The sequence below is a fragment of the Eptatretus burgeri genome, chromosome 4, assembly GCF_056783735.1.
Source record: "Eptatretus burgeri isolate ZD-2024b chromosome 4, Ebu_testis_v1, whole genome shotgun sequence".
NCBI lineage: Eukaryota > Metazoa > Chordata > Myxini > Myxiniformes > Myxinidae > Eptatretus > Eptatretus burgeri.
The window spans coordinates 72,282,228-72,304,827 of NC_140964.1; the positions used below are offsets into that span (position 1 = coordinate 72,282,228).

Genomic DNA, 22,600 nt, shown 5'->3' on the forward strand with positions numbered 1-22,600 from the left:
CATCCTAAAATCAAATAGATTATCAGTCCTCATATAGGAGTACTCAACTTGTGGCTCTCAGTACAAGGGGGTCATACTCATAATTGTATACCATGCTGTATATAGAGCATCAATTCCGCTGAAGCAGTTTTTTCACTATGGTTGCAATCCTGGATTGGTCACCAATCTGACGCAGGAGGGTTAGCAGAATACTTGACGAAACGTGCAGTAATTTGTAATTTGGCCAATGGCTCACCTACTCTTTGCGGAGGACATTAACTAATGCTGGTAGATGGGATGCCCAGTTTAACATCCACAAACGACCAGTGCATACATTGATGCCCCAGCCTGTGTGTGAAACACTAGGATGACAATTTATATCTGGATGGAGATTCAACCCCAGGTGGACGGCTCAGAGGTGAGTGCACGATATTGATAGCCTGAAATTGATAGGTACGTTTTATGAAACAAGGTGCATTGAATCTGGTGTAATCACACAAATAATTCAGTTATAATCACATTTTCTTGCCCTCTCAACTGACTTCCCATGCAATGGTGACTTATTGACTTGTGAGCATAAGTGATTTGAATCTGATGAGTTGCTCCTGCATTAAGCAGCCACTCACATAGACGTTGGTTTTCGTTTTTCAGATTTCCTAGTTATTCACACTGTGGCCATATGATGAGCAGGTGAGTATCGCGACGACCTGGTCTGTGGGTTCTTTTGGTTTTCTGGTGTTGATAGAATAACTGTCTTTTCAACAACAAAAAGAAGTCTTTTCTTTCAAGCTTCTGGGTCTCACTATCTGCCATGACCTTTCCTGGGAAAGTCACATTTCCAACCTCGCCTCAAAAGCCAGTCGCCGACTGGGAATCCTCCGTCGTGCTAAGTCCTTCCTCAGCCCTCTTGAGCTCCTGACCACTTACAAAGCTTTTGTCCGTAGCCTGATGGAGTACTGCTCTCCCCTCTGGGCTGGTGCTCCTGCCTCCCACCTTTCTCGGCTTCACGCTGTCGAAACCAGGGCATTTAAGATCATCGGCATCTCCCGCAATGAAGCTGAGTCTTTGGGCCTCTCACTCAATCACCGCAGGTTGGTCGGTGGTCTTTCTGTCTTCTACCGACTCCTCTCCAGCCTTGCCCCCCTGCTCTCTCTGCGATTTGTCCCCACCACATTTCCACAGGGCGCTCAAGGTCCGCCAACAACCCCCTTCTGGTAAAACTACCAAAATCACGAATCACTGCTCATCTTCACTCTTTCATTCCTCTTTTTCCCGCCTTTGGAATAAACTTCCTCACTCTATTCTTTCCCATTCTTCCCTCCAGGCTTTCAAAACAGCTGTTCACCACCACCTCTTATCTTCCCCCATCCAAATCCTCGATCTTTTCTACCCCCGATAATCCACCCAAGCCCACTTCCTTCAATTCTCCTGCTTTCCTTCCTGAAAGTCCCTGAAATGTCCATCTTCTCTTCGCCATGTTCCCCGTCCCATCCCCATCCCTCTCCCTTCCACAGTTCACCTAATGTGTCTGTTCCCCACTGTTTTGTCCCTTCCACTCCCGCCCCTCTTGTCTCATGCCTCCTTGCTGTGAGTTGTGTGTTAGCTCTCATACGAGCCTCGACCAAGGTATACAAAAAAAAAAAAAAAATAAACTGGAGAAACAATGGCAGCTAGCATTGCAATGTTTGGCAGAGAGCTTCACTGAATGTCCTGAACGAGTCCAACTTTGAGCTCACAAGGAAAAATGTATAATGAAAATTATTACAGGACGATATTTACTCACACCATGGTCACGTGACGGTCCAGGTTATCTCTCTTTGGTGCGGTATTGCCCAAGAGAACATGACGCAATTCAGCACCTCCGTCGAGTGCGTTCTAGTGTTACATTTGCAATGATAAAACTTACGCAGATAGGGTGGTAAAATTACAAGTCTGTGTTAGCTTTGGAACACAGTGATTTACTGTTCCCACTCCCCCATTCCCCCCACCCCATCCTCCATGCCCCTACTCCGAACACAATGAGCTGGAATCAGCATGGCTGAGTTTTAGCAAAATTATCTGCTCACAAACAATGTTGTTATTGCCTTTGTCCTTGTTTATTTTGTTTTGTTCATATTCACTCAATATTGATAGCTCACTCAAGCCTTCGTAGCAATGCGCACTCATATTCATATTTTTGGTGTTCTGCTTGAACGCAGGTCCAGTACTGCCAAAGCAGTTTCTTGGCAAGGGTTATTCTGGGTGGTTTGCCATTGCCTTCAAAGCAGTCAGGTCAGGTATGGGAGCATGTGCCAGAGCAGCACGTCGCTGCGTCCACTTTCCGCCGGTACTCCAGGGGCCTCCGTCTGGCCATCCCCCAGGCAGATGCCAAGCCCATCCCCATCTCCTTGAGATGATGGTCAACCTGTTGCAACCATGAGGCACGTGGTCGACCCACTGGCCTCCTCCACTCATGAGACTCCCTCGCTGAGAGAATCTGGTGAGCAGGATCAGAGTCAGGAAAACGAGCCACATGTCCATACAGCCGCAACTGACGCTCACGGACTATGCAGGTAACAAATCTCATCCGAGTCTCTCTCAGCAACCGCTCGTTGGACACAAAATCCGACCAGCGATAGCCAAGGATTCTCCGAAGAGACCTGGTACCAAAGGAATTAAGTCTCCGTCTCAGATCCTTGGTCAGAGTCCAAGTCTCGCACCCATAGAGCAAGACTGGAAGTACCAAGGACCTGAAGACTCGGACTTTCGTCCTCCCGCACAGGTACCGGCAGCGCCATACCCCATGATCCAGTGAATCCATGACTCCCCAGGCCCGACCCAGATGTCTATTGACCTCTGACTCACAGCCTGCAGAGACATGAATATCACTGCCAAGGTAAGTGAATCTCTCCACGACCTCAACATCCTCACCACAAACAGACACAGACAGGACAGCAGCATCCAAGATGTCACCGAAAGCCTGGATCTTAGTTTTGACCCAAGAAACCCGTAATCCCAACGGCTCCGACTCCTCATTCAGCACCTCGAGGGCCCCCAAGAGGATGTCTAAAGTCTCCGCAAAGATGACTGCATTATCTGCAAAGTCAAGGTCCGAGATCTTGACATTCCCAAATGACGCACCGCAACTTGATCTCTCCGACATCCTCCCTAGAATCCAGTCCATACAAGTGCTGAAAAGTGTGGGGGCCAGTACACATCCCTGACGAACTCCAGTAACAACTGGAAATAAGTCAGAGATGGTACCACCACACTTCACAGCACTCTCAGTACCAGAGTAGAGTTCAGACATCAGATCGATCAGTTTTGGTGGCACCCCACGAAGACCAAGAATCCTCCAGAGGACATCCCGATTCACTGAATCGAACGCTTTACAGAGATCAACATAGGCTGCAAGCAGCCCCTGCCGAAACTCTCGTCTGCGTTCGGTGAGGACACGAAGTGCAAGGATACGGTCAATCGTTGACCTCTTTGGTGTAAAGCCTGACTGCTCTGGACGCTGGTGCTCAAGCAGATGGTGGCGAACCCTATCGAGAATTATCCGAGCAAAGACCTTGCCCGGCACTGAGAGCAGCGTCGCCCCTCGGTAGTTGTTGCAGTCTTGGCGATCACCCTTCCCTTTCCAGAGAGGGACAACAAGGCCCCTCTTTCAGTCAGTTGGGATGATGCCTGTGTTCCAGGCAGAGCACAAAACTGCATGCAACGACACGAGTGCAGCATTTCCACCAGCCTTGAGAAGTTCGGCATGGATGCCACAGATCCCTGGAGCTTTGCCCCGTTTCAACTGGTTCACCGCAGCTCGTGTTTCCACAAGCGTAGGTGGATCACAGTTGATTCGAGGGTCAGCAACAGGGATTGTAACACCCTTGACGTCCAACTCGACAGTTGGGGGATCAGCCTGGTACAACCGCTCAAAGTAACCGGCCCAGCGGGCCTTCACTTCAGACTCCTCTGTCAAGAGCCTACCACTCTCTGCTCGAACTGTAGTGCTCCGAGGGATGGGCTTGGATGAACGTAATGCGCGAATTCCCCTGTAAGCGGGACGAGAATCACCTGTCCACAGGTGATGCTCTACCCCCTCACAGTTTCCTCGCACATAGGCCTCCTTGTCCACCCTCAGTGCACGTACAGTTTTACGCCTCAGCTCCCTGAACAGCTCAGCTCTGCCATTCAGCCTGGCCCTGCGACTCTGGTCAATGGTATCCAGTGTCCCTTGAGAGACAAAATTCTTCTTTGCCCTGCGGTGAGCTCCAAGGCATCCACCGGCAACATCAAGGACGGTGGTCTTGAAGGCGCTCCACAACTCTTCAGGACCCCCCAAAGCACCCAGACCCCCCAAGTGTCCACTCAGCCTGTTCGCAAACTCCTCAGCTACTCTCTCATCCCTGAGCTTGGCAACATCCAGCCTCGGCTGGGATGGTACCATTCTCCAGGATTTAAGGTGCAGCTTTAGAGTTGCTACAACAAGCCTGTGGTCAGTATTGAGGAACTGAGCACTCCGGTAGACCCTGCAGTTCTGGATCATCCTCCAACGACCGTCAATGAGGACATGGTCAATCTCCTTTGCCACACCGCCAGCGTTGGAATACCAAGTCCAGCGATGAGGCTGTGGGCACTGAAACCATGAGCCGGCCACCCTCAGTCCATGACTTCTTGCAAAGTCAAGGAACTTAGTGCTATTATGGTTCACAGTTCCAGACCCATGGAGACCAACACATCTTATAACTATTCCTATCCATGCCAGTTGATGCATTGAAATCCCCCAAGACTAGAAGAGTATCTCGCCTGGGGCACTGGTCAACCACAGACTCGAGTGTGACCCAGAATGCATCCTTCACAATGAGATCACTCGCTTCAGTCGGAGCATATAGAGAGACCAGGGAAATGACACCCAAGGAGTGATGAATCCTTTGTCTCATAACAAGCTTGTTGACCGGTGTTACATCTATTATCATGGGAGTCAGCTTATTGGACACAGCTACAGCAAGTTCCTGGGCACGGTGGCCATCATAGCGACCAGATCAAGGAGAATAAATCAAGCAGCCATTAAAATGCTTCCAAAAATCATCTAATTTAAGAGAAATGAATGATGTGAGTTTTGCAGCAGCACTGTATGTCTGAGAAAATAACAGGTAAATAACGACACGCACAAAAAATAGATCTGATGATCTGACCAGAAACAAAACACCATCATGGAAACAGAGACTTGAGAAGCAGAGGGAGCGACTGAAGGTGGAAACGGGACAAACAGAACAATTCAAGAGGGGAAATAGAAGTCCAAAGCTCATGAAAATAATGAGACAAAAAGAAAGTAATACAACATAGAAAACAATGGACTACACCCATTGGCTGCCCATAATAAACTCCAAATACAACAGATAGCAAGGGGGGGGGGAAAACTATGTTAGGCCAACAATAGAAAAATATCAAAATCAAAGTTGGAAAACAATTCGAAAAAGTTCTAGAAAGAGTAAGGGGAACAGAAACAAAATGTGACAACTCCCCTACCAAAAAAGAGGACCTAAAAAAATTCTGGAAAGGTATATATTATGAAGATGAAAACGAACACAACAAGGAAACAGAGTGGATAGGACACTTGGAAAATAAAAAGCAACATCTACAGGAAATGCACCCAATGACAATTGACGACGAAAATATTTCGAAAAAAACATCTCGCAAAAGCACCAAACTTCAAATGGCCAGGCCCGGATGGGATTCCGAACTTCTGGCTAAAGCAACTACATGCTCTCCACCCTCATTAGGCTCGAGCATTCAACAAACTCATCCAGGAGAAACAGCCAATGGATGAATGGTTTCCAGAAGGCAACACTCATTTCATCCCCAAACCTGAAAAAAAACAAACAAACATGTCCCCAACAAATATAGACCAATAACATGCCTCCCACCAACATACATACTTTTAACAGGTGTAATCACCGATGCAGTTTACCACCACCTCACTCAACCAGGAGCTTCATATGTAGAGCAGAAAGGATGTAAACCAGGATGCTATGGAACAATAGACTACTCAATGTGAAATAAAACCATACTCGAAAACTGCAAGCTCCGACAGACCAACTTTATCCACAGCTTGGATAGGTTTCAAAAAAGCCTTTGATAGTGTCCCACATTCATGGATTATAAATTGCATGCAAGTGTACAAAATTGACCACCAAATAGTCACACTTATTGAGAAAGCAATGACGCTCTGGAACACAATGCTGGTACTACCTTACTTAGAAGGAAAGATTGAAATCCCAGGAGTAAAGATACGACGTGGTATCTTACAAGGTGACAGTCTTTACCCCCTCCTGTTTTTGTCTGGCTCTGGACACACTGAGTAACCTCATCGATGAACAAGGACACGGAATACAGTCTCACTTGGAACAGAAAAATGACCACATAAACAAGAAAGGTGACACACCTACCGACCTACTGTACATGGATGATCTAAAACTCTTCGCACCAAATGGTGAGAAATTGGCAAATCAACTGAAACAAGTAAAGCAATACTCGGAGGACATTCGAATGGAGTTTGGTCTTGACAATTGTGCCAAATGCATATTTGTACAAGGAAAAACAAAAAGAACAGACAACATCTCAATCGATGAAAGAACAACAATATAGGAACTAGAAAATGAAGCATCCGACAAGTACTTCGGAATAGAAGAAGGCCTTCAGATACAACACAAAAAATATGCGTAAAATAATCAGCAAAGAGTACCGACACAGAATAAGACGACTTCTGAAGTCATCCCTCTCTCCAAGAAACAAAACCAAAGCTATAAACCAACTTGCAGTGCCAGTATTCTAATATAGCTGTGAAATTATAACCCAGGCAAAAATGCTACCGTTAGAACTACAGTATGTGAGAGTTGCATTTTCATACACCACAGTGGTCTGCGGAGAATTACTACAGGAAAGGAATGTTATTTTTGCCTGGGAAACTGGCCAGAACTGGAGATCAACAATCTTGACACCAAAAACAAGGAAACTTCTAAGTATTCACAAGATATTCTACAAAAACCAATGCATACCAAGGCTGCACGTAGGAAGATGAGAAGGAGGTGGCTTGGTGGAGCTTAACAAAGTGTACAGGACATCATGTGTAGGACTAGTGGAGTATGCGGAAAGCTCAACAGACTATCAGATGACATTTGTATATGAGTAAGAAAACAAAAAAACAGAAAAGGGATCCTTAATCCATTCGACAACAAACTTCCAAAAACAGGTGCAAACTAGAAGGGCACTCAGTGGAGTGCATACCTCCACCACACAATGCCTGATCCACAAGAACATATCTGGCCCAATATATTTTTTAAATATCATGCTATATATAGTTTTTGGTCCTATCTCTCAATGGTGAAGAATCACTTAAAAAATTAAATAATTCCCGTATTCAGATCCAGATCCGGATCTTCACCAAAATCGAATCAGTTCGTCCTTGTCACACAACCAACCTGCCCAGAAAATATCATCCAAACCCGTCCACAACTTTTTGAGATATCTTGCACACAGAGACAGACAGACAGACAAACAAACACACAGAGGAGTGAAAACATAACCTCCTTCACCTTCGGTGGTGGAGGTAAACATAACCCCAATGATTGCAAAGAAAAAAAAAGGAAAAATTACAAAAAGATTGAGAAAGGCACTCAGTTGAGCGCATACTTCCACCACGTAATTCCTGATCCACGAGAACATATCTGGCCCAATACATTTTTGAAATATCATGCTATACAGTACTATATCGCTTTTGGCCCCATCTCTCAATTGTGAAGAATCACTTAAAAAAAATTAAATAATTATCGTATCCGGATCCGGATCCGGATTTTTACCAAAATCGAATGCATTTGTCCTTGTTGCAAACCCAACCTGTCCACCCACAAAATGTCATCCAAATCCGTCCACAACTTTTTGAGATATCGTGCTATATATCGGTTTAACTCGATCTCTCGATGGTGAAGAATCACTTTAAAAAGTTATCAGATCCAGATCTAGATCTTCACCAAAATTCAATCAATTCTTCCTTGTCAGACACCCAATATGTCCACCAAATTTCATCCGGATCTGTCCCAAACGTTTTGAGATATCCTGCACACAGACAGACAGACAAACAGAGAGTGGTGAAAACATAACCTCCTTCACCTTCGGTGGCGGAGGTAAATATCAGCAGATATCCTCTGACAAATGGGAGCAGGAAGATTTTAATGACAAAATAATTATTTTAATGACAAAATGACAAAAGAGCAGGAAGATTTTAAAAAGAGCTTGACAGAACAGGGATTGACAAGGAAGGCTCATTGGAATGGCTAAGAATTTAAGAGGAAAATTTGTTGAGATGGAGAACGAGTCATCATCAATGCCCAAGACCAAGGACATTGCACTATTGCCTTTAAGAAAATGGTGGGATTGAGCCAATCGGACAAATGCATGTTTTGTGGGGAAGAAACAGAAAGTACGAGTCACCTCCTTTTGGGATGTAAAAAACTCATTTCAGAACAGCTGTACACAGAAAGACATGACAGTGTCTGTAGAATAATCCACTGGCACATCTGTAAACATTTCAACATCCCGGTCCCAAAACAATCATGGAAACACAAACTAAGTCCGATCTTAGAAAATGAACAACTAATGCTCATATATGACAAGATGATCCCATCAAGTGTGGACATTGCAAACAAAGCATTGTGTCTGGACATGGTACTCCAACACAAAAAAGGAAAAGTCAGCATTGTTGATCGAGGTTTCAGTTCCCAATGACTTTGGACTAACTGCCACAGAAATCAGGAAAATAACCAAATTCCAGGATCTGAGAAATGAGATCAAGAGGACTTGGAAATTGAAGAAAACTGAAATTGTACCAGTGATAGTGCAAAGATGAAGGAATGATGAAGAAGATGCAAACCTACAGGAATGATGAAGAAAACCCGAACTGAGTACTTGGTACTTAAAAATCATTCCAGGGAATATCACTATAAACGAGCTACAAGTGGAGGCTGTCAGAGGTTCAGTGAAGATTTTGAAAAGAACCCTTGGAACGAGGTTATGAGAATGAAACTTCATAGTTTGGTTTGTGAATTATGATCCTTCACCAAAAAGTAGGATGTGGAGATTTTGGGTTCTGGGAGATCTCCCTACCACCTCCTGAAAACTGCAAATGGAGATAAGAACCAACGATAGGAGGTGTAAACACCCACCATGATCTCACCAATATCCGCTCTCCGAACCTCCGAGAGTGCTGCAATACCGATGGTCAAACGCTGGAGCTCAGATATTTACAGAGACAGGTGATCATCCTCTCTTATGGATAGACATTCCAGGCACCCACCCAAAGGGACCACCTCAGGTTAACCCGAGGAGACGGCTGTCTGGTGGATAACACCTCAGCACCACCCCGACACACGCCACCACAATCCGACCCAGGGAGGTTACCCCGTGCTTTTCCTTCTATCATCAAAGAATGGGGGTCCCGAAGGCTTTGCCCCAATCCTGTAATCCGGTGAGCTGCCCTCTGAAGGGCAGCTGCACAGGAGGTACTCAAACAGAGTGGATTTTCAGTTTTCTTTGCATTTTTGAATGTATATTATGGAGTGAAGAGTTTTAAGGTGGTCGGAGTGCAAATCTTGCTTCCAACCTCCAAGAAAAAGGTAACCCAACTGTAGGAGGACATCCACAGATGCAGTTGGGCACCAGATATGGATGGCCATTGGTTCACACGAAGCTCCTCTCCCCTCTGACAGGTTTTGTTTTTAATCTTGCTCGGTGTCCATATCCATACACCCTCCTCACCAGGAAACTTGGTGGGGAAGACAGTTTAATTCGCCGACAACCCGACCATGAAACAGGTTAGCACAGGTTTACATGGTACCTGTAGCTAGTCACCGATCTGATCTGGCCTGACCTGACAATTACCAAAGATATATGACTAAAGACCACAAGTTTAAGTTAAAGAAAAAGAAGAGCAGGACCTTTTTTCTTTAAGTTAAACTTGTGGTCTTTAGTCACATGCATTTAAGTCAAAAAAGTATTTTTTAAGTTTGTTCAAGTTAAAGAAAAAAAAGAGATACAAGGGACCATATATTGATGCAAAATGCACATCGATCTGGCGAATGTACCGATGGTGTAATTTAAAAATAATAATAATAATTCACCTCCCATTAACGCACTTGCATCATCATCTCACCCCACAGGTACATGGCACCTGAGGTCTTGGACAATTCTCTGATCACTCACTTTGATTCTTTCAAGCGTGCTGATATATATTGCTTGGGCTTGGTCTTCTGGGAGATGACACGGCGATGTTCCTATGGAGGTGAGATACCATATGTTAGTCCAGATGTCTATACATTCCACGAACAGCTCTCACAATCATCTTATTTATCAATTGTAGAACAAGAAACTCCCTTTTTCAAGAACCATAACCATTAGGGTGCATCAAACACCCCCCTTTTTTGCGAAAGTTTGAAAAACATAACGGCGATAGGACAGATGTGTTTGAATACATGAAAAAACATTTCTCATTTTGTTTCAGAATTTTCGGTCATCATCTTGGGGGTCCACATCGAGGTCAAAGTTCAGGCACGCAGCTCCTGCGCATTGTTCAGAATAAGTGTTATTTTTCACTGTATAGTGATCAAAACTTGTATCTGGTGGTGAAATAATTCTGACATATCAATGTACTGTTCCTTTGGTGATGTTTGTAACACGGTTGGCTTGTAATTTGTTGGCACAGTTTCCCGGAAATTGTGTTTTCCCAGAGGATTGTGTACATGTGCCATACAACGATTTGTGTCTGTATAAAGATCTCATACGCTATGGATCTGTGGACCCCGAGGTTTCTGCATCCGCTATCAAAGCTCTACAGCGTCATCTTTGGTACTTAACAGCTGAGTTTGTGCCCTTAGCCTTATTCAGTGAGGATGTTCCAAGTGCAGAGAAGTGTCGACTGGCTGACCGTATCATCTGTCAAGCCTGATAGAGAGGAACTTGAACTATTGCCTATTACCTATTGGGCGCTTTGGTACAGACTTCGGAAAGCCTCACTTCCCCAAGGACATTCACTTGACATCTAGCCTATTTGACTTTGTCTCCGTTGATTCTTGGTTTGTGTTCCGAGAACTTGAACTGGACGATTCATTCTTAACGTATGAAGTGAGTGAGTTGGCAACACTTCCAGCAGATGTGGATTCAAAATCTAAAACCAAAGCACTCAATGTAACTAATGATGCGGCTGAACATCTAATAAAACTCGGAACGGACTGTCTCGGTGCAGCTAGGTCTGAAGAACACTTTCAGAATGTGCAACAAGTCACTGAGAATGACAGGAAAGAGAATCCGAATCTCCGGAAATGCTTGAAACTTGATCATTAATGATATTATATGAGTACCTTGATATGAATACACATAATTCTGGGAAAAAAAGCAGTGAATTTGACAGAACCGAGGCATTTGTTACTATTTTGTTGTTTTTTTTTCTGGGAAAATCACCAGTTTCCCGCTTCTCTGGGAAATTTCCTGGAAAATTTGATTGGCTCTATCACTGGAACATCACCAAAGGAGCAGTACATCGATATGTCAGAATTATTTCACCGCCAGATACAAGTTTTGATCACTATACAGTGAAAAATAACACTTATTCTGAAAAATGCGCAGGAGCTGCGTGCCTGAAATTTGACCCCGATGTGGACCCCCAAGATGATGATCGAAAATTCTGAAAAAAAAATGAGAAATGTTTTTTCATGTATTCGAACACATCTGTCCTATCGCCATTATGTTTTTCAAACTTACGCAAAAAAGGGGGCATTTGATGCACCGGAATAATCATTCATTTTTATAAAAATGTACTAGTGAGTTCTCAGACATGAGACGTTCTGTCTGGCAGTCAAACAAAATTGAAAATCATTCCAAAGAGGAAACTTTGGTTTTAAGGATGTCATAAAGGACTCAAACAACAGGCACAAATAACTAACGTAACATGTTCGATAAGGTAGTGCGATAGCCACTGTGTCAATGGCGGTAAACTTCTGGAATTAATTTTTTTACACGACCTTTACAATCTTTATTTTATTTCAATTGAATTATAAACCTGAACACTGTGCAGGGTAAGGTGTTCTATGTACTGTCTAGTTCTTCCTGTGGGTGTCCGGAATGAATGAAGGCATGCGACTTGCACGCAGCCCACTTGGATAATGATCGTTAGACTAGCTTCAGCTCACTGATTGACTTGCGAGAGCATGGGGTAACTGAGGAACCTACCCTTTGTGGAGAGAGATAAGGGACGGGGAGTTGAAGATAAGACAGCATACAACTGCGATGATAGACAAGACTTTGAGTTCCCTTACAAGGAACCCACTGCAGGAAGAAGCCATAAGGCACATCAAGGTTGCACAAAGGTTCTAACATGTGGTTTGTTTGTTCATGCTCTATCCTTTTAAATGCTGAACATCAAGCAAAGAAGCAGCACATACCATTTTAAAGTATTTTGGAATGCCTTGACCAGGGTTTGAAGCGCTGACTTCACAGACTCGGGGGAAGACACTCTAACCATTACACCACAGAGTCTGGTCAAAGTTGAGTCATCAAATCAATTGAGTCATCGAGAGCCTGATTAGGGTTTTTGGGAGTTGCAAGATGAGCCAGAGCTGGAGCCCTGAAGAGTACTAAACCACGATTTAGGTTTTTCTCCCCTTTTTTTTCCAATGTCCGAGGACTTTCAGCATGAAATTTTGAAAATATCCCGGACGAGCCCTCAATTTCTGTTACACGCCGCCTCCAAGCCTCGGAGCGAGTGTTCCCCGAGTGCTCGAAGGGAAAGCACGGCAAACAATTAAAACAATCACTTCAAATTTTTCAGTCAATTGATAACCAACCAGGTGATAACCAACCAGGTGATAACGTGCGACAAACAACGAAAGGAACTTTAAAATAAAATTTATAAAAACCCACTGTTAAAATGTCCTAATGTCATTCAATAACAACTCAATCACAATTCAATCAAAAAATTAATCAGTAACTGTAAACTTCCACACAGGAAATATGTCACGGTCAATTCCTCTTAAAACTTAATCCAATGCAGTTTCAAATACTTCAACAAACTCTTACAAAGGCAATTTCCCTTTGAGAAAGGGAAATTTACGCCAACATTTTGATACACCCCCTTTTTAACAAGATTCATGCCGTGAAGCAAAGTAAACTCTTGCAGTGTCCACACGTGAAGCAATAAAATACATCCTGGGGGTACCTGGTGTTGGCTTAATGGTTAGGGTGGTGGGCTTTGGATCCTAGGGTCCTGAGTTAAAACCTTTTGCCGTGTCAAAACAAGCACGCAGGTAAATGAACCTGTACCTGAACCTTGCCTTGTGGAAGTGAGTACAAATGAACGGACAGCCTTGTGTGTGGAGTGGTGTGAGCCCCGCAGGAATAATGATGCAGTACGGAATCTCACCGCTTCTCGAGCTGAACCATGAGAAGACGTGGGGTGGAAGGAATGAACTTGGCGCACTACTGCCCAGGGAAGCTGTTGGCGTGAGGTGAAACCATGGGACTGTTTTGCACGCCGAGTACTGTGTTGGCTCTTCGTGAGCACAACCAATCTGCCAGCAGGTGTGATTCTGCACACCGGCCAGGTGCACTGGATCAATCAACCAGGCCTGTGGTTACTGTGTGCTCAATGATGCAGGCTCACGATGCCGTAACAGCCTGTCTCCGCTGTTCCCCGTCCATTTGGCCCTTGCTTGGCAACACAAACATCCCAGCACTCCACCGCTCCAAGGCTCCATGCACTGCAGGTTCTCCGCCAAGATCTCCTCCGTGTTGCTTCTGCCTTCTCCTGAACGCTCATCATTTCACCTTTTTAATGGCACTCACGCAAGGTCAATCTCAAAGCAAGGCGACACACCGTTTGAATCCAAAGATTGATGAAAGCTTGACAATTGGTTCAGAGCGTTGTTTTCCGTAACAAATCTTTCACATTAACGTCAGAGTGTAATGCTCCTGTTGATTGAACCGAGAAGCCTCAACACAAGTCATCTTCAAAGTACTGTCGACAATCCATCTCGATGGCACGATGCCAATGACGCAATTTGCTGTCTGCACATGTAACCTTTTCCTCCCACATTTACATCACATTCATTTAATTCACTGCAACATTTAATTCAGGTCAGGTCAGGTCAGATCTGTGACCTGCTACAGGTACCATGTAAACCTGTACTAACCTGTTCCATGGTCGGGTTGTCAGCGACTAAACCGTCTCCCCCACCAGGTTTTCTGGTGAGGAGGGTGTTTGGATATGGACACCCAGCAGGATTAAAAACAAAACCTGTCAAAGGGCGGAGGAGCTCCTTGTGAGCCAACGGCCATCCATATCTAGTGCCCAACTGTGTCTGCGGACGTCCTCCTGCAGTTGGGTTCCTTTTTTATTAGGAGGTTGGTGGCAGGATGTGCACTCCGGCCACCGTAAAACCCTTCATTCCGCAAAACACACAAAAAAAATCTGAAAACCCACTCCGTGGGAGTACATCCTGTGCAGCTTCCCTTCGCAGGGCAGCTCACCGGATGACGGGATTGGAGCAAAGCCTTCGGGACCCCCAATCTTTGATGAAAGGAGGGAAAAACGGGGGTAACCTCCCTGGGTCAGATTGCGGGAGAGTGTGTCGGAGTGGTGCCGAGGTGTCGTCCACCAGACGGCGGTCTCCTTGGGTTAACCTGAGGCGGTCCCTTCGGGTGGGTGCCTGGAATGTCCTATCCCTAAGAGAGGATGATCACCTGTTTCTGTTATCATCTGAGCTCAAGCGTTTGGACATCGGGATTGCAGCTCTCTCTGTGGTTCGGAGACCGGATTGCGGCGAGATAATGGTGGGTGGTTACACCTACTATTGGTCTGGTCACTCTGATAGTTACCATACTCAAGGAGTTGCTGTAGCTGTGTCCAATAAGCTGACCCCAATGATAATTGAGGTAACACTGGTCAACGAGCGTATTATGAGACTAAGGATTCGTCACTCCTTAGGTGTCATTTCCCTGGTCTCTGTCTATGCTCCGACTGAGGCGAGTGACCTCACCGTGAAGGACACATTCTACGCCATGCTCGAGTCTGTGGTTGATCAGTGCCCCAGGCGAGATACACTTCTCGTCTTGGGGGATTTCAATGCATCGAATGGAACTGATAGGGATGGTTATGAGACGTGTGTGTTGGTCCCCATGGTTCAGGAACTATGAACCAGAATAGCACTAAGTTCCTTGACTTTGCAAGAAGTCATGGACTTAGGGTGGCCGGTTCATGGTTTCAGCGCCCACAAGCTCATCGCTGGACTTGGTATTCCAACGCTGGCGGGGTGGCAAAGGAGATTGACCATGTCCTCGTTGACGGTCGCTGGAGGATGATCTAGAAGTGCAGGGTCTACCGGAGTGCTCAGTTCCTCAATACTGACCACCGGCTTGTTGTAGCAACTCTAAAGCTGCACCTTAAATCCTGGAGAATGGTACCATCCCAGCCTAGGCTGGATGTTGGCAAGCTCAAGGATGAGAGAGTAGCTCAGGAGTTTGCGAACAGGCTGAGTGGACACTTGGGGTGTCTCTGGGCACTTTGTGGGGTCCTGAAGAGTTATGGATTACCTTCAAGACCACCGTCCTTGATGTTTCCGGTGGATGTCTTGGAACTCACCGCAGGGCAAAGAAGAATTTTGTCTCTCAAGGGACAATGGATACCATTGACCAGAGGCACAGGGCCAGGCTGAATGGCAGACCTAAACTGTTCAGGGAGCTGAGGCGTAAAACTGTACGTGCACTAAGGGTGGACAAGGAGGCCTATGTGCGAGGAATCTGTGAGGGGGTAGAGCATCACCTGTGGACAGGTGATTCTCGTCCCGCTTTCAGGGGAATTCGCGCATTGCATTCATCCAAACCCATCCCTCGGAGCACTGCAGTTAGAGCAGAGAGTGGTAGGCTCTTAACAGAGGAGTCTGAAGTGAAAGCCTGCTGGGTCGGTTGCTTTGAGCGGTTGTACCAGGCTGATCCACCAGCTGTCGAGTTGGACGTCAATGGTGTTACAATCCCTGTTGCTGACCCTCCAATCAATTGTGGTCCACCTTCGCTTGTGGAAACACGGGCTGCGGTGAACCGGTTGAAACAGGGTAAAGCTCCAGGGATCTGTGGCATCCATGCTGAACTTCTCAAGGCTGGTGGAAATGCTGCACTCGTGTCGTTGCATGCAGTGTTGTGCTCTGCCTGAAACACAGGCATCATCCCAACTGATTGGAAGAGGGGCCTTGTTGTCCCTCTCTGGAAAGGGAAGGGTGATCGCAAAGACTGCAACAACTATCGAGGGGTGATGCTGCTCTCAGTGCCGGGCAAGGTCTTTGATCGGATAATTCTTGATAGGGTTCACCACCATCTGCTTGAGCACCAGCGTCCAGAGCAGTCAGGCGGTACACCAAAGAGGTCAACGATTGACCGTATCCTTGCTCTTCGTGTCCTCACCAAATGCAGACGAGAGTTTCGGCAGGGGCTGCTTGCAGCTCATGTTGATCTCTGTAAAGCGTTTGATTCAGTGAATCGGGATGTCCTCTGGAGGATTCTTGGTCTTTGTGGGGTGCCACCAAAACTGATCGATCTGATGTCTGAACTCTACTCTGGTACTGAGAGTGCTGTGAAGTGTGGTGGTACCATCTCTGACTTATTTCCAGTTGTTACTGGAGCTCCTCAGGGGTGTGTACTGGCCCCCACACTTTTCAGCACTTGTATGGACTGGATTCGAGGGAGGATGTCGGAGAGATCAAGCTGCGGTGCATCGTTTGGGAATGTCAAGATCTCAGACCTTGATTTCCCAGATGATGCAGTCATCTTTGCGGAGACTTTAGATATCCTTTTGGGGGCCCTCGAGGTGCTGAATGAGGAGTCGGAGCCACTGGGATTACGGGTTTCTTGGGTCAAAACTAAGATCCAGGCTTTCAATGACATCATGGATGCTGCTGTCCTGTCTGTGCCTGTTTGTGGTGAGGATGTTGAGGTCGTGGAGAGATTCACTTACCTTGGCAGTGATATTCATGTCTCTGCTGGCTGTGAGGCAGAGGTCAATAGACGTCTGGGTCGGGCCTGGGGAGTCATGGATTCACTGGATCATGGGATGTGGCACTGCCGGTACCTGTGCGGGAGGACGGAAGTCCGAGTCTTCAGGTCCTTGGTACTTCCAGTCTTGCTCTATGGTTGCGAGACTTGTACTCTGACCAAGGATCTGAGATGGAGACTTAATTCCTTTGGTACCAGGTCTCTTCGGAGAATCCTTGGCTATCACTGGTCAGATTTTGTGTCCAACGAGCGGTTGCTGAGAGAGACTCGGATGAGATTTGTTACCTGCATGGTCCGTGAGCGTCAGTATGGACATGTGGCTCGTTTTCCTGACGCTGATCCTGCTCACCAGATTCTCTCAGCGAGGGAGTCTCGTGAGTGGAGGAGGCCAATGGGCCGACCACGTGCCTCGTGGTTGCAGCAGGTTGACCAGCATCTCAAGGAGATGGGGATGGGCCTGGCATCTGCCTGGGGGAAGGCCAGACGGAGGCCCCTGGAGTACCGGCGGAAAGTGGACGCAGCGACGCACTGTTCTGGCACATGCTCCCATACCTGACCTGACCTGACTGCAACTCGAGTTGCCTTTCACAGAGCACCTTAGCATTTCTCAATCATATATCGGATTCATATGGGATTTATAGAGGATTTACTCATCCGTAACAATGTAGCCGAAACTCCAGGGATTGCACTTTTCATTAATTGTAATGAGTAAGACTTTTTGGGGGAAACTGAAGCGGGAATTCAATTACAGTAAAGATATATATGCACAGAAAATAATTTAATTTGAAACGAAGCAAATGACGGATAGACACATAGGAATGAAAAAAACAGAACAAAAGGATGTCGTATTGATACTTGACAGTAAGTATTTCCCCACATGGAAATTATAAGGACTGGATATACATTGCTGTCACTTTTTATCATGGAGAAAGGAATGATTATTACGAAACAACTTTCCATGAATAAATCAAACTTGAGAAGAACAATACTTAAGTGCTTTTGCATCATCAATGCAAAAACAGTACCCTCATGAACAGGCACTACTTCAACTTGTATTTCGAAGGAAGGACTAGTTTCTCCTGTGAGGGCTAGTATCAATCTGTATTGGCAGACAGGTACAATGACGGATGAAATCAAGAGCATGTGATTCCATCCATCCATCGGGACCATATTCTGTGCAGAGTGTTGGTGCTGCCGAAGCAGTCTCCTTGGCTATTGGGCACAATCATGGACAGGTTGCCACTCTGACGCAGGATACCAGGAAGCTGGTACTCATTTTGCCAACCTCAGAAGAATGACAGGCTGAGTCAACCCCACCTGGTATTAATTCAACAGCCAAGCAGGATTTGAACTCAGGACTCAAGGATCCCAAGTCCACCACTTTAGCCGTTAAGCCAACACCAGGCATGCATGTGATTGAGGTATGCCAACTGCCATGATAAACAGGGACAATCTGCATTTCAGGCATTAACTCTTCGTCAGATATGATGATACATCAGATTCTCCTTGCTTCCCATGGCATTTAACATCCCTCAATCGACATCCTGTTGATTCCTTCCATCGTTTTACCTGTCTGCCGAAGCAGATCGACACAAGCCTTCCCCAAAAGACTAGTTCTTCATTTTGATGTTTCAAGTGTTAGACCTTCAACAGAGAATAAAGTTACTTTGCTTTTAAGAAGGATGAATGCTCTGAGCATCAACCGCACGCACACTTTATTTTGCTCTGACCCTATCACCTGGATTTCATTTTCCTCCCACCTTCCTTTATTTGGCCCTGACTTTCCTTTGTTTTGTTTTTTATTATTTGGCCCCATATTTTTTTTTACTCTATTGCTGACTTTCTTATTCTCTTCCTACCTTCCTCTTTTTTTAATCTCTTCATTTGACCTTCCATTTTCAATTCACTCAGGGATGCAAGAAGAATACCAGCTGCCATACTACGACATGGTTCCTGCAGATCCGTCAGTCGAGGATATGAGGAAGGTCATCTGCGAACAGAATATTAGACCAAGCATCCACAACTTTTGGCAGAACTGTGAGGTGAGTCAGCCCTACTCCGAAACTCAAGTCTGGCTTTATTTTAAGTCGGTGGTCAGATCGATGATTTTATCATTTCAAAATTTGATGTCAATAAGAAAATAAAATAAAACAACCCAGGAGGCAAGTTTAATCACAGCACCATTTTGGCCAACAGTATCAGAGGTATTTGTTTGGGCTGTACTGCTGCTTGTTTGCAACTTTTTTCATCAATGTCATAATTTTGATGTAACTTTGTCATTGCTTTAGACAAGCACACTGTATTTGTTAACATACATAATGATGAAAAACAGTTTACTGGGAACTTTCAATTCTTAGTCATCAAGACTGGTTTGAAAATCAACATCTGAGTCAATCAGACGTAATAAAACACATTTGACTGTGATAGCACTGCCTATAACAGTCACTATCACCCTCTTTCTCTTCCAAAGGTATGCACACAACTGCAACCACACAAGTGGTGTATCACCTCGACTAATAAAACAAATATCCGAACTCTCACGTTGATGGTATTGCTAATGATCTTCCATCTTGTTACAGGCCCTGCGTCTTATGGGACGACTCATGCGAGAGTGTTGGTTTGGAAACGCCGCCGCACGACTCACCGCCCTTCGTATCAAAAAGTCCTTGGCAAAGCTAGACGTCACCAATGATGAAAAGATGTGAGCGTGCATTGGATGTCAGAACCTCAATGGTCATGAGTGAACAGAAGTACTGTCTGGCTGTCCCAGAGAGTGGCTGTAAAAATGTGTGTCGAGATCATTCTGGGTCCAAAAAATAATTTGTACGTCTAATTTCAAAACCGAAAATTACTGTTGGTATATCTGAAAATTTATTATATGCTTTCATAACATTTTTAGAATAAAAATGTAAAAAGTATTTTCTTACTTTCACCTGGCAGCTGGTAATGTTATCCATCATCAGGAAAACAGGTGGATTGTACAGGACAGTAGGATTCATTTCTGGAACCCAGCCCCGCCTATCCCCCCCCCCCATATCAAGTTGAGCACCTTTTCCACTCTTTGCTATTCCAGAATAAACGTTCTAAGAAGGAAATAATTATGTAATCCAAGACAATCCTTGGTAGCTCTAAGCTCCTCCAATGTTGATTCTCAATTGCTTGAAATGATGCAATGCTTTGACAATCGAGAAAAGAAAGCAATCACCGGCCAATGTTTTTAGTTTTTTTATTTCTATAATTGGTGCATCACGAAAGAAAACCAAGTTTTGGGTTGCACAATAATCATAGGGTAGCCCAAAAAAGGGGGATGGGGTGGGAAGTGCTCAAAAGCGACAAGTTCAAGTTGCTGTCTTTAGGATGAGCAAGGAAATTTGAGTCACCAATTCTTGAGTAGAGAGAAAATACAACTATAATAATAATAAGTAAAAATTAGACAGTTCTTCATCGAGCTCCGAGGTGTATCACAACGAGTCGGGAAACATTTGAAGGCTAAAACCAATCGTCGAGGGATCATCGCTCTGACGCCGTATACCTCACTGAAGGTGATTTGGGCAGGAATAAGTAATTTGTTCAGTGTATCAGCAACAACTCGCCTACTTTTCGCAAAATACAACATCGGATCTTTAACATCCACCGACTAATGTTATCAAATAGGACGCCAAGTTTAACGTCCATATCCGAGAGACCATATCGCTGCCTGTGCAACACCAGGGTGGCAGTTTATAGCCAGGTATGGATTCCATACCAGGTTAGACAGCTCAGAAGAAAGTGTGTAGACCTCTGGCCATCCTTTTTGCAGCTCAACATAACTAAAGACGGAGTTAAAAACCAACGGCTCTGGAAACTTTAAAGACAATTTCATACAACACAATTCATTATAGTGGGGCAACTTAGCATAACAATTGTGCATTTTGTGAGGAAAGCACCAAATTTGGCACACTCGTAGCCTATCATATTATGAACAGATTTGGATATCGGGCCATCTCAAATTCAGCCGCTGATGGCTGTGGCAGCCATTTTCCACTGCCATCAAAAATTTTGAGATGGCCCAATATCCAAATGTGTTCATAATATGATAGGAGGCGACTAGTGTGCCAAATTTGGTGCTTTCCTCACAAAATGCACAATTGATGCTATATTTAGCTAAGTTGCCCCACTATTAGTCACTCAGGCCAGGCTGGAGTGTTTTTAGACCAACAGCTGAGATTACAGCTAAAATATGCAATTATTATTATTTTTTTTAATGAAAAAGGAAATTGAGAAAATGTTTAATTCAACAATCATACAAAGATTCATAATGTTCATTTGTTTTTCACACCTGCACAAAATCTCATATTGTCAATAATCGTTCTTGCCAAGGCAGAAAAACACTTTAATTTAAAAATTAACCTTATCACAGCTGAACAGAGGGGACATTCATGATCACTTGATGCGTCCATCAATCTGTTTATAAAAGTTATGTGAACAGAATGGTTGCTTGGAGACTAAAAGTGTTTGCTGCAATACCTTAATCACCACATAGGTTGTAGCTTTCTGCTAGTTTCTTTCAATGCATGTGTCATTCATTAAACAGTGTGATCCACCTTGTGTTTACGTGAACCTTTGCACTTTAATTAAATACTTGTATTTCAGTGGATTGAGTGTATTGTTTTTGTATTTCCATGTTACTTAAATCAAAGACCTGCTGGAAATACTCTTTATGAATTGATGTTTAAGTATTTTTCCCAGAAGTGATGTAGAAAGTTTGAAACTAATTTATTAAAGTGGATGTGCAGTTTTCTCCTACTCTTTGTCTGTCCTTCAGATTTGATGCCATTTTATTGCATCGATTTGTGTGCGCTGGTCACCCATACCATTCATCGAGTCACTCGGGGCTGCCAAAGCAATTACTAAGCAGTAGGGAGCTCGAATTATACCAGTGGGTTCATCATCTACTTCACTCGTAAACAACATTTTGAAGGGCATTTATAAAATTAAACAAAGGACCTGGATGTAGACATTGCCTATGTCCACTAAGATATATGGCGTGTTCCACAATGAAAAATGGGGGCTGTAGCACCAGCTCCTCAAGGGGGAGCAGCAACTCTGCGAGAGTTGGTGGCCATGGGCCAAGTGATAAAAAGGAAAATGGAACAGACCCTCTCTGTTGGGGAAGTGATCACCATCTTAGGAATTGGTCAAGAATCACTGAAGGAACCGGCTTCAGCTCCTCCCCTCCCTCCCACTTTACAAGGCAATTTTCCATATGTTTGTGTGTGTACAGCCAAATATCAGAGAAAAATACACCGGTCAAATCTCCACCAGATTTTACATACATCCTGGGGGTACCTGGTGTTGGCTTAATGGTTAGGATGGTGGGCTTTGGATCCCAGGGTCCCGAGTTCAAATCCCCCTCAGCTGTTGAATTAATACCACGTGGGGCTAACTTGGCTTGTCATCCTTCTGAGGTCGGCAAAATGAGTACCAGCATGCTGGTGTACTATGTCAGAATGGCAACCTGTCCAGGATTGTGCCTAGTAGCGAAGGAGACTGCTTAAGCAGCACCAACAATCTGCAG

General features: G+C 44.8%; 1 protein-coding gene across 3 annotated transcripts in view; it reads left to right on the forward strand.

The window, feature by feature from the left end:
* The window catches only part of LOC147028327 (TGF-beta receptor type-1-like), a 122,110-nt gene extending 100,222 nt beyond the window's left edge, over positions 1 to 21,888 (forward strand). The window contains exons 6-8 of one of the 3 annotated variants that reach the window (XM_085878624.1): positions 10,170 to 10,291; positions 18,955 to 19,085; positions 19,623 to 21,887. In XM_085878624.1, coding sequence (XP_085734750.1) covers positions 10,170 to 10,291; positions 18,955 to 19,085; positions 19,623 to 19,748 — 379 coding nt within the window. In that variant the 3' untranslated portion in view covers positions 19,749 to 21,887. Of the gene's footprint in view, positions 1 to 10,169; positions 10,292 to 18,954; positions 19,086 to 19,622 lie in introns of all 3 variants that reach the window. The other 2 variants (XM_085878622.1, XM_085878625.1) reach the window with 2 other exon arrangements.
* The last annotated feature ends 712 nt before the right edge of the window (positions 21,889 to 22,600 follow it).